Source organism: Somniosus microcephalus, chromosome 7 (assembly GCF_052327205.1).
Source record: "Somniosus microcephalus isolate GS21.2 chromosome 7, FLI_Smic_1.0, whole genome shotgun sequence".
Classification (NCBI taxonomy): Eukaryota; Metazoa; Chordata; class Chondrichthyes; order Squaliformes; family Somniosidae; genus Somniosus; species Somniosus microcephalus.
This window is the reverse complement of record NC_140993.1, coordinates 69,115,641-69,133,740: the sequence shown is the minus strand read 5'-3', so window position 1 is coordinate 69,133,740 and position 18,100 is coordinate 69,115,641. Positions and strand designations below refer to the sequence as shown.

The window sequence follows — 18,100 nt, the reverse complement described above, 5'->3', positions numbered from 1 at the left end:
TTTATTTCTTTTGCCAAAAGACTATTCAGCTCCCTATTGAATTTTTTGACAGTATTTGCCACTACCACCTCCTTGGGCAGGCTGTTTCCCCTCCCCAAACACATCCAATTTCCTATACACAGGAAAACCAGTCTGCAGCATTTTGAACCATTTTTCTTTCATCCATCTTCTCAAAAATTGAAAAGCCTCAAGGATGTTCTAAAGTGAAGATGGAGGGCAGTGTCAAGCAAGGGTCCATTCAATGAGAAGAAAAGGACTTCTTTCGGTACCAGCCTTGGCTTAGTGGTAGCACGCTCACACCCGAATCAGAAGATTGTGGATTCAAGCCCCATTCCTGAGAGGTGACCACATAATCTAGGCTGGCAGTTCAGTGCATTACTGAGGGAGTGCTGCACTGTCAGAGGTGCCATCTTTCAGATGAGACTTGTCTGCCTGCTCAGGTAAAAGATACAATGGCACTATGGGATAAAGTTAAGGGAACATTGGCCTAGTGTCCTGCCAAACATTTGTTATGCAACCTACAACTAAAACAGATTACCTGCCCATTTGTCTGTTATTCGTGTGACCTTGCTGTGCGTAAATTGACTGCCACATTTCCCTACAACAGTGATTACACTTCAAAAATATTTTATTGGCCGTGAAGCGCTTTGGAACATGCGGTGGTTGTGAATGAACTTGCAGTTACACAAGAACCGGTCTTGAAAGAAGCCACTTGGAGATTAAATGCAAAGACAAGATCTGACCACAAGGAGTCATAAGAACATAAGTAGGAGCAGGACATACAGCCCCTCAGGCCTACTCCGCCATGCAATAGGATCATGGCTGAATGACCACCTCCTTGCACCTGGTAGATTGAAGTAGCTACAATAATTTTTATTGTAGGCAGTCTGGTGTCTCAGCATGTGCTACAGGAGTAGATTTACAACACAGTCATTTAAAGTCAACTAGGTGACAGTGGGGGGGGGGGGGGGGGGGGGGAAGAAAAAGAGAAAAAAAAAGGGGACAGTCAATAATGTCCACTTTGCAAATGGAAGCACTGCTGTTTGTAAAAGCAGGTCTCAAAAGCAATTAATGGGTGGAGTGTTGACTTATGCAGGTAAAGTCAGCAGCCATGGGCAACAGAAAGACTGTCCAGTTGCTTTAGGTAACAGATTAAAGGAAGAACTTCCCTTTTCAACAGTGGCATGGGATCCTCAATCTCCAGAGAAGAAAAACAGCATTGGTTTAACATCACAACTAAATGTAGTGCTTTGGAGTAGACAAATAAAGAGCATAAATCACATCATATATTTAAGGTTTATTTACTGTCTTTATAGTTATATGCTCCATAAGGACAGATTCATACAGATTGCAGTTGGACAAATCTTCAGCTAGAGACACACCCACTCCAAACCATTAAGGCATTGTCATTTGCCCATTAACAGAGTGACATAGGGAAGGGAGAAGAAAAGGGAATTTTGCTTTCCTACACTGGTACAACATGAATTGCACAAATATTAGATGGAGCACTGTATTCATTAGGCAATGAACAGCAATAGCCAGTTGATGTAAAGCAGAATTCAGTTTCTGGTCCTGAAGCTTTGGCAAGACTTAAGACATGCAGATTGAGGCCAAAGTGAACTTAATTGGGCCATTGTTTAAATGGATTGATTTTTTAAAAATTATAAAGCCTCCATTAGATTTTTGGGAGGGTGGGAGGGGGAACAGAAAGGGAAAAGTGCAGCACCTATAAACAGTGGGAACAGTCACTTGGGTCATTGCAAGCAAGAGGCTTGGAGTGGACAGATCTTGTCTCCAAGTCAGAGCCACATCAATGGGGTTCCAGAATGCATTTCAGTTTGTGACTTCAGATACAGACCCCCCCCCCCCCAAAAAAAAAAACTTCCTTCAGCTACTAACATTTCAGGTGGTTCTTGAAGCTGGTTATTCTGACATTGAACATTCCTCCTCCTATCAGAGCAGCAATACTGAGAGGCCAGTATTCATTTGGCCTTGATGTTTTAAGCTTCCAAACTCATTATACACAAGTGGCTTCTTCCCATTCATCTGGTTTTAGTTCTTGGTTCCCCCCTCATTTATTGTTTTAGGGCATCCTCTGATCAGAAGTGCACAATAGAATAACCAGTTGAAAGATCCCACACCGATCTCTAGAATAGTGAACTGGTAATACCACAGGTGAACAGACCAGGCACAAGCCATGAGTCAGATCACTTGTGGTATTTCAGTGTGATTCTTTGTGCCACTTTAGACACCACACACACGACCAGGGGTGGTCACTGAACTCATTAACTCCACTTCCAAAGCTAACTGAACCTCCTCACCAAGAGGCAGGATACAATGAGCACTTCTTTGAAGAGGGGACGAGCAGTGTATGAGAGCACCGGGGGGGGGGGGGAAGGAGCAGGAAGAGAAATAGAATGAGTAAAGGGACAGTTTTAAATAGGACCTGCTGCAATTACTTTTACATAATTCCAGCTAAACTAATACCAATAATAGGATACATTTGTGTAATTGGTGTCTCAGTATATAGTTAGATTTTAAAACAGATCAAGGCAATACACAGGCACCTTGACCAATTGCTGATGGCTTGTGAAAGCTGATCTAAGGTTAGTTGCCTCAAGGGTGAATCAATTACATTGGCATAAATATTTTTTCCTATGGGGTACAGTATATTGAAGGAGTTATGGGTAACTACTGAATCAGGGAATCCTGGATGGCATGTAAAATAATCAACTGGGTCAAAGGTAGTGGTGGGGAGACAGTAAAAGGAAGCAGATTTGGTCAAATTGCATTTAACTTTCTGCTAGGACACAACCCAGGCATATTTTACTGGAACACCCTGCCAATAGGATCAACAGGAATGCATTCTTTTAACAGCATACCAAAAAGAAAAAATGGCAAGAGTTAAAAAAGGTACTTTAAGGCAATATTCTACTTAGACAATGGCCTGGACCCCTGCACATTTCAGAACAATCTCAGATCAGAAGCACTTGCGATGGACTATGGAGGGCCCTGACTCATCATACTCCTGCTTGGTGATCCACATTTGCTGGAAGGTGGAGAGAGAAGCCAAGATGGAGCCACCGATCCACACCGAATACTTCCTCTCAGGGGGAGCAATGATCTTAATCTTCATTGTGCTTGGAGCCAAGGCCGTGATTTCCTTCTGCATGCGATCAGCAATACCTGGGTACATGGTGGATCCACCAGACAAGACAGTGTTGGCATACAGATCCTTCCTGATGTCTATGTCACATTTCATGATGCTGTTGAAGGTGGTCTCGTGGATCCCAGTTGTCTCCATTCCTAGGAAGGAGGGTTGGAAGAGCGCCTCTGGGCATCTGAAACGCTCATTGCCAATGGTGATGACTTGACCATCAGGAAGCTCATAGCTTTTTTCTAGGGAAGATGAGGAGGCAGCCATGGCCATCTCAGTCTCAAAGTCAAGAGCCACATAGCACAGCTTCTCCTTAACATCACGTACAATCTCCCTCTCGGCTGTGGTAGTGAACGAGTACCCACGTTCAGTCATGATCTTCATCAGGTAGTCAGTGAGGTCCCTGCCAGCCAGATCTAGCCGCAGGATGGCATGGGGCAAGGCATACCCCTCGTAGATGGGCACAGTGTGGGTAACACCATCACCAGAGTCCATTACAATACCTGTAGTGCGGCCAGAGGCGTACAAGGATAACACAGCTTGAATGGAGACATACATGGCTGGTGTGTTAAAGGTTTCAAACATAATCTGGGTCATCTTCTCCCGGTTGGCTTTGGGGTTCAGAGGTGCTTCTGTGAGGAGAACAGGATGCTCCTCTGGGGCAACTCTCAGCTCATTGTAGAAGGTGTGGTGCCAGATTTTCTCCATGTCATCCCAATTGGTCACAATCCCATGCTCAATTGGGTACTTCAGGGTCAGAATCCCCCTCTTGCTCTGGGCTTCATCACCAACGTAACTGTCTTTCTGACCCATTCCCACCATGACACCCTGGAGTGAGAAAAAAATGGCCAGTGAGCAAGGGCATAATTTTAAAGTTAAATGGAATCTGGGCATGATGCTGAATGGCAAGTAGCAAAAAGACAACAAAGTCCCACCAAAAAAAGTAACTAGACAATGTTTTAGGTGTTGGTTGAGGAATATATTGCCCTGGACAACTCCCTGCTCATCAAGTGCCATGAGTCTACCCCACCCAAGAGGGCAGACAGGGCCTTGATGTGTCACATCCAAAGGGAGAAATCTTACCACAGTGCAGCACCCCCTCAATACTGCAGTGAAGTGTTCTCAAATCTCAAGTGGGGCTTGAACCCACTACCTTTTGACTCGGAGTGCTACCACTGAGCCAAGGTAACTTCTTCCCCCAACCCTCCAATGCTGGGTTTGAAGATTTGGACACAGAACTTCATTTAACTGCAGAAGCCTTAATTATTGCACTGGAATAAAGGGAGCCAATTCTAATTGCTTGGCAAGCAAGGAATAGTGATAATGGCACTGGAGGCTCTTGCCCATGGCACGAGCAGAGTGGTGTGGCAGGAAGGGCTGCACTCAACTAATGAGCACAGCCTCAGTTTTAGAGTCTCACATACTTGCATTGACATTTAAAAAAATTCAGTCTCAGGACATGGGCATTGCTGCAAAGGATTTCCTATCCATAGTTACTCAGAAGGAGGCAGTGGGCCTTTGATACAACTGAATGGCTTGCTAGGCCACCTCAGAGCAGCAAGAGCCAACCAAGTCAGTGTTGGACTGAGTCATAGGCCAGATTGGGGTTTCCTTCCCAAAAAACTCTGAACTAATTGGGTTTTTAAAAAAAATGACAGTGACCATGAAACTGTTGCATTTTTAATACCTGCTTTTTATTTTCCCTGATATTTTAAATTGAATAGTGGATTTAAACTCATGTTCTCTAGATTATTAGCCTATACCACCCTGCTGTTTTAGTGGAGGTCAATTTGCAAGCTTCCCTCACTCAGAGCTCAAGAGAACAGACAGCAGGCAGAAACATGCATTACATCATTTATCAGACAGAATGCTTTCAAGCAAATAGGGGGAAAAAACAGAATGGAATTAACACTACAGAGTGAGTGCCAAGAATTTATATTTCTTGATAATTTGATCTATTGATTTGTAGATCAGCAGTGACGTTCACAATCTAAGTATCCTGGGTAATCTTGTCCAGCCAATTTTTTTATGCCTAAATATTCTCTTTATAGCCCTCCTTAAAAAAAAAGGAAAACCCACATTTGTTTTACAGCAGACAGGCAGAATTCCCCCCCCCAGCTAGTATAATTCAAAGTCACTTGTTAAAATGGCTGATTATATAAAATGAATGATGCAATCAGCATCAGGACAGAAGCAGCATCATTGCCTTTTAATTTGACAAGTTCCTTCTTCTGCCTCTTCCCCCCCCCCTCCAAAAGAGATGGTGTCCCTTTGAGAATCTCTTGCTCCTGGATGCTGATGCTCCAGTAAATGTGGCACTAATCATGGACAACAGGGTACAGCTGATCATGAGCAGTCTCCTAGCAACCCAATTGCAGTCCACACAGCCCAATCTAATCATTTCACACACCCTTATCAAGGACATGGGTGTTACTGGCAAGGCCTGCAGTTATTACCCATTCCAGATGTTTGACAGAAGGCATGGCTTGATAGGCCACTTGAGAGCAGTCAGGAGTCACCCACATTGGGTGGAGTTGAATATTGGCCAGACTGGGTAAAGACAGCAGGTTTCTTTCATTAAAAAAAAAAATTCATGAACCAGTTGGGTTTTTACAATAATTAAACAGCTTCACTTTATAAAAAAACCTAACCCCCTCCCCGCCTGATATTTCCAGATTAAAAAAAAATTCAAATTCTCAAATTACCATGGTAGGATTTGAATTCATGTTCTCTAGAATATTAGTCCAGGCATCTGGATTGCTGTACTAGCAACAACTGTATCCTTCATGCATCAGAAAGGAAAGGGAGACTAGTTATGCTCAGAAGAAGTCTTTTGACCTTCAACTCACATCCTTGAAGCACAAGCCAAAATTTTAAATCTACTTATTATATTTTAGTTTAATCAGCAATTTAAAAAAAGTGAAACTTTTACCTGGTGTCGGGGCCGCCCCACAATGGAGGGAAACACAGCTCTGGGAGCATCATCCCCTGCAAACCCAGCCTTGCACATCCCAGATCCATTGTCTACAACCAGGGCTGCAATCTCATCATCCCCCATGGCTCAGAACCTGCTAGAAATCACTGCAGAGAGAGAAAAAAAACACAGCATATTATAGACAGAAAAAAGCAAACCATATTCTTGCAGTAAATTCACCAGCAAATCTTACCTTCCAGGACAAACCCAGCACACTGTGTAGCAACCCTCAGTGATTAAGATTATTGATATATTCCTTAGCTTGTTCGCTGCTCTTTTATACTGCACCAGGTTCCAGCTCATCTATATCACATGAGGCAGGCATGGGGGAGGAGCTAAAAAAATACCTCTTTTAAATACAATTGGATTTATTTTTAAACCTTGTATTTTTCATTTTAAAAAGAACCTCCTTTTTTTCTTTGCACTCTGTCTTTAATATAAATGAATATAATCTTTCCTCTAATTCTGATGTTGGGTTTAACCTGTTAATTGCCTGGATTCCATTTGCTTGGCACATTTTGAAATGAAGACTCAGGCTGGTACAGCTCATCAGCTCTTCACAAACATTGAATTCCTTTTAAAGTGGGCTGGCTGTTGTTATGTAGTTAAACGTGGCAGCCATTGTGCGCACAACAAGATCCCACAAATAAGAATAAAGTGAAGAGTAGGTTAACCTGCTTTTATTTTGAAGGGATAATGTTGGCCAGGACACTGGGATAACTCCCTACTTCTCGACCATCCTGGTAGTCGAATGATACAACGATAATGGAGTTGTTGACTAATCATAGCAATCAATCTCTTGTGGCGGATCGCCACCTAAACGGGCGCAATCCACTTTTCCGTCCGTGGACAATAAATCGGGCACCTTGCCTTTAAGAAGCATGCTGCCTTTAAGGCATGACAAAGGAGTGGGCGTCGCCCTCAGTGTGTACACAAAAGCGCGGGCGTCGCCCTCATTCTGTTTTCGGGTTTAGCAGAGAGAAGAGCCGGGGCAGCCATCGCTCAAGAGAATGTAATAAAAAGCCATGTGTTCCTCAGATCGGTTCGGCCTCCATTCGTGTTCCGCGGCAGCCTCAACATTGGTGACCCCGACGCTCAGAACGTATTCCGAGCACTGCAATGGTGGACACGAACGCAGTTTCCGTGAAACTGCCGGAGTTTTGGGAAAACCAGCCCGAAGCCTGGTTCCTCCAAGCTGAGTCCCGATTCCAGCTGCGACACATCACCACAGATGGGACGAAGTATGACTACCTCGTCGCATCACTCGGTAGCTCCACAGTCACGAAGGTCTGGATAGCGCTGCAGAACTCACCAGAGGAGGGCAAGTATGCACATCTTAAAAAATTTACGACCTCGATGTACCAGCGAAATTGCCGTCTCCTCGACCTTCCAGGCCTCGGTGATGCCTCACCGTCAGACCTCCTCTCCCACATGCTCTCACTCACCAACGATAGCCCACCCGGGTCCCTCTTCCGCACGCTGTTCATCCGCCAGCTACCTCCCAGCATCCGCCCAGCGATCGTGGCGTCCGGCCTCACGGACCTAGAAGCCGTGGCCGACGAGGCCGACAAGCTGCTGTCCGCTCACTCCAGCCGCGACGTCGCTCCGGACCTGGCAGCCACAGCCTGGGCGCGCCCCTCACCGGCCACCACGCGGCCACAAGGCCCAGCCACGGGGCCCACGGGGCCTTCGCACCCCACAAACCCGGGCTACTGTTACTACCACACACGGTTCGGCGCCAGGGCACAACGGTGCACACCTCCCTGCTCCTTCAAGTCCGCCCCCGTACCAGCCCCCGCGATGGCCGTGGGCCACGCGGGCTCCCTGCTGTACGTCACGGATGACAAAACCGGCCGCCGGTTCCTGTGCGACACTGGAGCTCAGCACAGCATCATCCCGGCCTCCGCCCTCGACATCCAAAAGGGCGAACGAGGACAGGCGCTGGCTGCCGCTAACGGCTCGGACATCCGGACGTACGGCACCCGCACAGTCACCCTCGACCTCGCTGGTCGCCGCTACCGATGGGAGTTCATCACTGCCAAGGTACTCTCCCCTCTCATCGGCGCAGATTTCCTGTGCGCCCACGGCCTACTGGTAGACATCCCTCGACACCGCCTCGTGGACATGAACACCATGTCCCCCATCCTGGGCACCATGGCCCCCCGTCAACCCGCCGACATGGCGTCACAGTGCCACGCCCGGGCCACGGATGACTACTCGGCACTCCTGGCCGAATTCCCGGCCCTCACCAACCCGACCTTCTCCACGGAGGGCGCCAAACACGGGGTGGAACACTTCATCCCCACCACAGGCCCCCCAGTGTATGCCCACGCCCGCAGGCTGGACCCGGCCAAACTGGAGATCGCGCGGACCGAGTTTGCCACTATGGAACAGCTCAGCATCATCCGCCGCTCCAGCAGTCCCTGGGCCTCCCCACTCCACATCGCCCCCAAACCAGGCGGGGGTTGGCGCCCCTGCGGGGATTACCACCGCCTCAACGATGCCACCACCCCTGATCGGTACCCCGTGCCGCACATTCAGGACTTCTCGGCTAGACTGGCCAGCCGCTCAGTCTTTTCCAAAGTCGACCTGGTGCGCGGCTACCACCAAGTCCCCGTCCACCCCGCGGATGTCCCCAAGACGGCCGTAATCACCCCCTTCGGGCTTTTCGAGTTCCTGCGGATGCCCTTCGGCCTCAAAAACGCGGCCCAGGCATTCCAACGGCTCATGGACTCGGTCCTTCGGGACCTGAAGTTCCTGTTCGTCTACCTGGACGACATCCTGGTAGCCAGTTCCTCCAAGCAGGAACACCTCGAACACCTTCGCATCCTGTTCGGGCGCCTCAGCGACCACGGGCTCATCCTCAGCCCAGCCAAGTGCCAGTTCGGCCTGGACAAGATCGACTTCCTCGGCCACCACATCACCCATGCTGGGGCCATTCCCCTGCCCACCAAGGTGCAGGCCGTCCAGCAATTTCCCCGCCCCACCACCATCAAAGGACTCCAGGAGTTCCTCGGGATGGTGAATTTCTACAACCGCTTCATCCCCAAAGCGGCGTCCCTCATGAGGCCCCTGTATGAAGCCCTCCGGGGCAGGAGCGGCAAGATGGCGGTCGAATGGACGGCAGACGTATCAGCCGCCTTCAACTCCACCAAGACCGCGCTCGCCGACGCTACCCTGCTCACGCACCCACGGCCCAATGCCAGAGTAGCGCTCACCACGGACGCCTCCGACCACGCGGTCGGCGCTGTGTACGAGCAGCGGGTCGACGGTGCCTGGCAACCACTTGCCTTCTTCAGCCGCCAACTACGCCCCCCCGGAGGTCAAGTACAGCACCTTCGACCGCGAGCTCCTCGCGCTGTACCTGGCGGTCCGCCATTTTCGGTTTTTGCTGGAGGGCCACCCCTTCACTGCGTTTGTCGACCACAAACCCCTGACATTCGCAATGGCAAAGACAACCGACCCCTGGTCCGCCAGGCAGCAGCGCCAGCTCGCGGCAGTGTTCGAGTTCACCACGGACATCCAACACGTCTCCGGCCGAGACAATGTGGTAGCCGACTGCCTCTCCCGCCCCGTCATCCACGCCGCACACCTGGCAGGCGACTACGCTCAACTCGCAGCAGACCAGCTCACGGACCCTGATCTGCTCTCCGCACCTACCAACCTACCAGGGCTACGCCTGGCCGACGTCGCCTGCGGCCCGACCGCAGTCACGGTCAAGTGCGACATATCCCTATCTCAACCTCGGCCCGTCGTCCCAGCGTCCTGGCGCCGCCGGGTATTCGAGATTCTCCACAACCTCTCCCACCCCAGCGCCCGCGCATCCATCAAATTGGTAGCCAACTGCTTTGTCTGGCGCGGCCTTCGCAAGGATGTGCGTACTTGGGCCAACTCCTGCCTAGCCTGCCAACGGGCCAAGGTGCAGCAACACACGAAAGCACCCCTCGAGGAGTTCACCGTCCCTTCACGTAAATTCGACCACATCCACGTGGACATCGTCGGGCCCCTGCCGCCGTCGCAAGGCCACACGCACTTGCTGACGATCGTCGACCGCACCACGCGCTGGCCCGAGGCAATTCCACTGACCTCTACCACCACCGCCGACATCGCCAGAGCCTTCGTCAGCACCTGGGTCGCACGGTTCGGCGTCCCCTCCGACATGACGTCGGACAGAGGTCCGCAATTTACCTCTGAACTCTGGACCGCCATCACACGCAATCTCGGGGTGACCATTCACCGCACCACAGCGTACCACCCCCAAGCCAATGGACTGTGTGAGCGGTTCCACAGATCCTTGAAGGCATCTCTTCGAGCCAGCCTCCAGGACGGCGCCTGGACCGACCAACTCCCGTGGGACCTCCTCGGCCTGCACTCCGCGGTTAAAGAAGACCTCCACGCATCGGCAGCAGAAGTCGTGTACGGCCAGCCATTGCGCGTACCCGGCGAGTTCCTGCCCACCGCCACGACACCCTGGTCAGCCGACCAGCAACGCCACGACTTCGCCTCACCGGCGCTACAGTTCGCCCCGGTGCCCATTGCCCAGCACGGCAAATCCACCTCACACGTCCCGCTAAGCCTGCACCAGGCACGGTTCGTTTTCGTCCGGCACGACGCCCACCGCGGACCCCTTCAACCCCCGTACGACGGGCCCTACAAAGTGCTACAGGCTGGGGACAAATTTTTCGCCATACAAGTGGGCGACAGGACTGAAAAAGTGTCGGTTGACCGACTCAAGCCAGCACACTCGGAGCCCGGTGAGCAGCTCCCAGTAGCTCGTCCACCGCCACACGGCCGACCTGCCCTCAAGCCAGTACACCCGGCTGCTCCACGCCCGGCCGTTCCACGTCCACCGGCGTCCTACAAGAGCCGCTCCGGCCGGCCCATCAGACCGCCACACCATCTCGTCCACACCTCCTAAGCGGATTCTGGGGGGAGCTGTGTGGCGGATCGCCACCTAAACGGGCGCAATCCACTTTTCCGTCCGTGGACAATAAATCGGGCACCTTGCCTTTAAGAAGCATGCTGCCTTTAAGGCATGACAAAGGAGCGGGCGTCGCCCTCAGTGTGTACACAAAAGCGCGGGCGTCGCCCTCATTCTGTTTTCGGGTTTAGCAGAGAGAAGAGCTGGGGCAGCCATCGCTCAAGAGAATGTAATAAAAAGCCATGTGTTCCTCAGATCGGTTCGGCCTCCATTCGTGTTTCGCGGCAGCCTCAACACTCTTACCAATAAATCCATAACAGACCCAGAAATAATACAAGGAAATCCCAGTGCCGGAGAGCTTTGAGAACCATAGGACCAAAGTCACTTGTTCCCCCCAAGCTACACTTACAATATGTCATATCTCAAACTACTCATATACTGTATCCGCAAATGTTATTTTCCAAAATAAATATAATTTGCATTTGAATGGATCAACACTATCTGCTTCCACCGTTGCCCTAGGGAGTCTGTCCATAGATTGACCACTCACTCACTGAAATATTGGCCGGAATTTTCTTTAGCTGGATGGGTCAGGTGCGGGCGGTCGGCGTGGCGGGTTCCCGACCCTGTTGTCCATCCCACTGCAAAAATCAACTTTGCGCTAATGGGGCCTATTGAACCCGCCCTGCGTGTCACCCGGCCCTATTAAATGGTGCAGGTCTGATGTCATCATCCATGACACATTTTCAGCAAGGTAATTTAAAGGAGCTATGGCCACATTACATTTGAAGGTTCATCTAGGAGTGTGCAGTCACTGCTCTGGAGGCTTTGATTGCTCCAAACACTTGGAGACATGACTGCACAGAGGCAGAGGGCTGCACCCAGGTTCTCCGATGACTCCAAATGCTTGCTTCACATCGACACGCAAGCTGTGAACCTGACCAACGGTTCCACCACAGACCGAATTCACGTACAGACTGAGGTCAAGCAAGGCTGTGTCATCGCACCAACGCTCTTCTCGATCTTCCTTGCTGCAATGCTCCATCTCACCCTCAGTAAGCTCCCCGCTGGAGTGGAGCTAATTTACAGAACAAATAGGAAACTGTTCAACCTCCATCGCCTCCAGTCCAGATCCAAGGTCGTCCCATCCTCTGTCGTCGAATTACAGTACGCAGACGACGCTTGCGTCTGCGCACACTCGGAGTTCGAACTCCAAACCATCATCAACACCTTCACCAAAGCGTACGAGAGCATAGGCCTTACACTAAACATCCGTAAGACAAAGGTCCTCTACCAACCTGCCCCCGCCACACAGTACTGCCCCCCCCCCGATTATCAAGATCCACGACGAGGCCTTGGACAATGTGGACCACTTTCCATACCTCAGGAGCCTACTGTCAACAAGGGCAGACATCGATGACGAAGTCCAACACCGCCTTCAGTGTGCCAGTGCAGCCTTCGGTTGCCTGAGGAAGAGAGTGTTTGAAGACCAGGACCTCAAACCCGGCACTAAGCTCATGGTCTACAGAGCAGTAGTGATACGCGCCCTCCTGTATTCCTCAGAGACATGGACCATGTACAGCAGGCACCTCAATGCACTGGAGAGGTACCACCAATGCTGCCTCCGCAAGATCCTGCAAATCCATTGGCAGGATAGGTGCACCAACGTCAGTATTCTCGCTCAGGCCAACATCCTCAGCATCGAAGCTTTGACCACGCTCAATCAGCTCCGATGGATGGGTCACATCATCCGTATGCCCGATACGAGACTCCCAAAACAAGCGCTCTACTCGGAGCTCCGACACAGCAAGAGAGCCCCAGGTGGGCAGAGGAAATGCTTCAAGGACACCCTCAAAGCCTCCTTGAAAAAGTGCAACATCCCCACTGACACCTGGGAATCCCTGGCCCAAGACTGCACAAAGTGGAGGAGAAGCATCCGGGAAGGCGCCGAACACCTCGAGTCTTCGCCGGGAGCAAGCGGAAGCCAAACGCAAGGAGCGCACGTCAACCCAAGCACCCCACCCACTTGCCCCTTCAACCTCCGTCTGCCCCACCTGTGACAGAGACTGTAGGTCCCGCATTGGATTCATCAGTCACCTGAGAACTCATTTTTAATGTGGAAGCAAGTCATCCTCGGTTCCGAGGGACTGCCTAAGAGAGAGAAGACATTTGAAGGTTCATCTAGGAGTGTGCCATCACTGCTCTGGAGGCTTTGATTGCTCCAAACACTTGGAGACATGACTGCACAGAGGCAGAGGGCAGCACCCAGGTTCTCAGATGACTCCCTCCATATGCTTGTGGAGGGAGTCAGAGCACGCAGGGAGGTCAACAGCAGGGTGTGTTCAGGAGGACCTGGGTGCAGTGCCAGAAATGTTTCAATGATCTCATTAGATCAGGAAAGGTGAGTGCAAAGCCACACTCAACTTCATCCTGCTCTGCCTCTCATCACATCCCCATCACTCTGCCTTCCCAACCCTACTCCTGCACATCCTTAATCTCACCAACTTACCTTGCATCTCCACCCATCCCTCTCTCTCTATCTACATTATCACATCCCCATCTCACTAGCCACCCCTCACACTCACCCTCATCCTAATGCAATCATATCAACTAACAACATGCATGGAGGCCACTTGGCATTGCCACCCCACTCCATCATAGTCTCCCTCTAAAGATGTAACCCATCCATTCTTTACACTCATTCAATCAGTCTCACTCTTTCCCTCCTTGCAGGAAAAGAAAGCGCACAATGAGAGGGAGAGAACTGGAGGCAGGCCTTCATCATTTGCCACCCTCATAACAGCAGAGGAGGCTGCGTTGGAAGTATCGGGGGTGGCCGAGCAGCTGGAGATGGGAAACAGAGCGAGGGGGACATCTCAGCAACCTGGTGACAGAATTATATATCATACAGCTACATGACATACAGCAGTCACTCATATGGGCACTGATGTCATCAGCCACTGAATGGTCATTATGTGCATAATGGTATCTGCACCCTTTCTTCATATGGAATATCTAACTCATCTCTTTACTCTCCTACAGGTCCATCAAGAACCCCCCCACTGTTGAGGAGGAAGAGGAAGACAACTCCTCAGAGGAGCCTCAAGCCTCTGAAAGCACAGCATCACCAGACATAAGCGCACCCAGCATCAGCGCAGAGACGCACACCTTGGTGGGTCCCACGCGAGATAGAGTAGTGTTGTCACTGAGTAAGTCACAAGGGAGCAAGAGCAGATGGTGGAGACAGGGGCAGCAGTGGAAACTCCTTGCCGATGCTGAGCCTTGGGGGCCATCCAGAAAGAGGGCGATTATGGAGATGCAGGAAGAAGTGCAGGGGGCTCTGACAGGCTTTGCGACTGCAATATCTGCAAATGTTCAGAAAATGGAGGAGTCCATCTCCAACATGAGCACCACTGAGTTGCAGGCGATGATGACTGTAGGCTCCTCCATGAATAGGATGGCCACCTGCATGGAGCAGCTAACACGCCACTCACAGGAGCACATGGTCTCTATGGAGAATAGATGGCTAGCTATGGAGCATAGATGGCAGAGGCTCATAGATCTCCTGTCTAGGGAGGGATGTCAGCGTAGACATGGGTGCTCATGGCCCCACTGATTTGCAGCAAGGTACTCTCCATCTCCTTGCTATCAGGGAAGTGTGGGTGGTCCATGAGAGGGATGACGATGAGAGGGAGGAGGGTGAGAGAGGACATGGAAGTGGGGGCTCCTCTCAAAATGCTTATATTTCTCCCCCATTGCCACCCCTCAGTCAGAGCCCCAGATGCCTCCTCGGACAGCGATGGCCAAGTCTGCCCCTGCACAGTCGCAGGAGCAGCAGAGTTAGGTAGGGCCACCACAGGCTCCAAATCCCAGAGGACGTCCGCCATGAGTGTCTAAGCAGTCACAGCAGGGAAGTAAGCAGGCTGCCTCTACCTCTGCTGAAGCCACAGGGTAGCACCTTGTAGAAGCACGTGTAAGAGAAAGATGACACACAAGTAGATTCACAAGGGTACCCACTTGGGTGTGTTATTCACTGCTAATGTCAAGTTTCCGTTAATGTAATGTCAACCATAAAAATCTTTATTTTCACCACTTTCCGGTCTTGGACAAATTTGTGTGCACCATTGGAAGTGCCTTAGTGAGTTGGAGTGAATGGTGAGACATGACGGTACCTCCAGCAATGGTGGTCAGTGTGAAAGGAATGGCTTGGTCATTGTAGGGATCCTTTATGGTATTGCTTTGGGGTGGTGCCAACCTGGCGCAACATGTGGCAGCCATATGGGTGTACTGCGTAAAGTTAAGTGAATCTGGCCATGATGAGGCCATCCCATGCCTCCCAGGCAGCAATGTGCTCTGGTGCTGGTGGGATCTGGCCCGCAGGATCCTCCAACAATTGCTCCTCCTCGTCTTCCAGCTGATGCTCCTCCTCCTCCTGCTCCTCTTCCTCTGAAGAGGCTGTGCACTCAGTGCCTTCCTCCTCATGCAGCGCTAATCCTCGCTGCTGCGCTATGTTGTGCAGGCGCAGCAGACCACGACGAATCTGGAGACCCTGGCTGGTGCGTACTGAAGGGCTCCTCCAGATCTGTCAAGGCATCTGAAGTGCATTTTCAGCATGCCTATTGTCTGCTCTATGACACATCTGGTGGAAATGTGGCTTTCATTATATCTCTCCTGGGCCGCAGTACTTGGCCTCCTCAAGGGTGTCATGCGCCATGTCTTCAGTGGATAGCCCTTGTCTCCAAGCAGCCAGCCGGAAAGTCTGTTTGGAGGAGCGAAGAGCTGAGGGAGGGTGGACTGGCGAACAATGAAAGAGTCATGACAGCTGCCAAGGAATTTGGCACACATATGCATGATGATCTTCCTATGGTTGCAGACTAGCTGCACATTGAGGGAGAGGAAGCCCTTGCAGTTGACAAAGATTCCTGGGTTATGATGAGGTGCCCTGATGGCCACATGTGTGCAGTTGATGACGCCCTGCACCCGTGGGAAGGCAGCTAGAGCCACAAGCCGAGCGCCCGCTCAGTCACACTGGCTTCATCAGTGACAAAGCTGATATAATTGGCTGACTTGTCAGAGAGGGCTTCAGTGACCTGTGTGATGCATCTGTGGGCAGCCGACTGCAAGATCCCGCAAATGTCTGCTGCAGATCCCTGAAAAGTGCCTGAGGTGAAGAAGTTGAAGGCTGTGGTGACTTTGACAGCCACTGTTAAGGTGTGTCCACCCACTCCTCTGGGCTGCAGGTCTTGCTCCAGCAATCTGCAAATGTCTGCGATGACCTGGCATCAGGTTATTGAGGAGAAGTTTGGTGGTGTTGTTGTTGGTGCTGCTGGTGTTGGGGCTCATCGTGGTCCAATTCTGAGGACCAAGGTGAGACAGTATAAATGGCACCCATGCTGATGGAATAGATGGCAGGTCAAATAGAGATGAGAGAAGCAATCTGTCAGTGGTGTGATAGGCTCTACCAATGAGGTGAGACTGGATGGCGACTTTGCTGCAAGCACTTGCAGTCTGTAGAAAACTAATCTGTGCTGGGAATGCAGTCAGCAACAGCTTCTGCCTGAAGAAAGTGATCAGCTGTGAGGTGGGAGCTTTTATAGTACATTTCATGAGGTCAACTAATCAGCTGGAGCATTGGCCACTCATCTACCGCCTCAGGCTGACAGATATGGTTCCCGAGCTGCGTGAATCCCATGGGCAGCCAGGGTAATTTGAAAGTTAGGCTGAAAAAGGCGCTTAAGGGTCTGACAACAAGTTGATAATGATTTGAACTAGGTCACCCGCCTCTGCTGTTTGGGTTGCTGCCGCACCGGCAAATGCGCCCAAGGGAAAGGCACGTGGGGGCGGGATGACGGCGGGTTCCCGACCCATTCCAACATAATTCAAATTTCCCACCTGACCCACCTCCGATAGCGCCCGCACGGACTCCAGAAAATTCCGGCCATTATTTCTGCAGGTAAGTTTTGAATGTACTCCTCTTCAAGTACAGGCCGTGTCCTCTGTTTCTCCTGTTCTGGACGAAGTGAAATATCTTATCATGGTCTATATTATCTAGTCTTCAAGACCGCGCTTGAGTAACTGGAACAGGCAGATGGGACAGATGGGCCTAGAAATTCAGTTGGCTGCGCCAGCCGTTAGCGCCTTAGGAGGAGTAGATCTCGAGCACTAGGCGCTTAGCGCCCGGGCGCAGCGCGATCGGCGCCTCGCCCCAACTTCAGTAGACATTTAGCGCCGGCGCAAAGTCTTTGCGCGCGCTCAGCTGCGCGCGCAGATCATGATGTCATTTCCTCGTGCAATGCCCTTTGTGCGCCCCAAACCGGAACTTCAGTCGGGCCGCCCCATTGTGTGCCTGGCGGCCCTAACGACTGTGGAGTGGAACGGTGCACAGCCGATGCGGGCCGCGGGGAGCGTAAATTAAAGGGCACTTCCCCTGCACTATAAAGGGCAGCCATTTTGCAGCACTCACTCTTGTGAGACGGATTTTTGGAGAGAGACCAAGGTAGAGAGCTTACTGCTTTGGCCCAACACTAGGACAGGTATTTCTGGCTTCAGGCCACAGCTTTGCAATTCTCTTTGCCTTCATTGATATCTCATTGTTTGCCAGCATATTATGGGGGCTGTCAACGCTGGCTTTCAGCATTATGTCCAAAGGGCTCACAGACGCCATGAGAGAGTGGCAGCCCTGGCTAGACGCAGAGGGGGCAACAGGCGTCGGCAGGGGAGGCCTTACCCACTCAGGGTATACCGCCAGCAGTTCTCCTATGTCAACATGTCTGACGAGCAGTGTGTTAGGAGGCTGCGATTCAGAAGGGGGGTGGTCACAGAGATCTGCCAGCTGCTTCAGAGAGATCTGCAGCCACAGCTGAGGTGCAGGACGTCTCTGTCGGTGGCAGTGAAGGTGACGGTGGCTCTGAACTTCTATGCCACCGGCTCCTTCCAATCCGCTGCTGGGGACATTGCTAACATCTCCCAGTTCGCCGTGCATTGCTGCATCCGCCAGGTGACCAATGCCCTTTTCAGAAGGAGACGTCAATTCATCTCCTTCCCCATG

General features: G+C 51.3%; 1 protein-coding gene across 2 annotated transcripts; it reads right to left on the bottom strand.

Moving 5' to 3' along the window:
- Positions 1-1,277: 1,277 nt before the first annotated feature.
- On the bottom strand, positions 1,278-6,432 carry LOC147114694 (actin, cytoplasmic 2-like). Of its 2 annotated transcripts, none has more exons than XM_085992542.1 (3): positions 6,325-6,432; positions 6,090-6,238; positions 1,278-3,985 (listed from the first exon to the last, which is right to left on the bottom strand). In XM_085992542.1, the coding sequence occupies exons 2-3, from the start codon at positions 6,213-6,215 to the stop codon at positions 2,981-2,983; spliced, it is 1,131 nt and encodes a 376-aa protein (XP_085848668.1). In that variant the 5' UTR covers positions 6,216-6,238; positions 6,325-6,432; the 3' UTR covers positions 1,278-2,980. The 2 variants fall into 2 exon arrangements, with proteins under 2 accessions (XP_085848668.1, XP_085848670.1); XM_085992544.1 differs by lacking the exon at positions 6,325-6,432 and adding an exon at positions 5,863-5,939 and having other exon boundaries at positions 6,090-6,179.
- Between the last annotated feature and the right edge of the window lie 11,668 nt (positions 6,433-18,100).

Coding starts and splice junctions, on each gene's coding strand:
- LOC147114694 (XM_085992542.1), bottom strand. CDS start 6,215: ATGGGGGATGATGAGATTGCAGCCCTGGTTGTAGACAATGGATCTGGG. Junction 3,986..6,089: donor TGGGGCGGCCCCGACACCAG/GTAAAAGTTTCA, acceptor TTCTCACTCCAG/GGTGTCATGGTGGGAATGGG.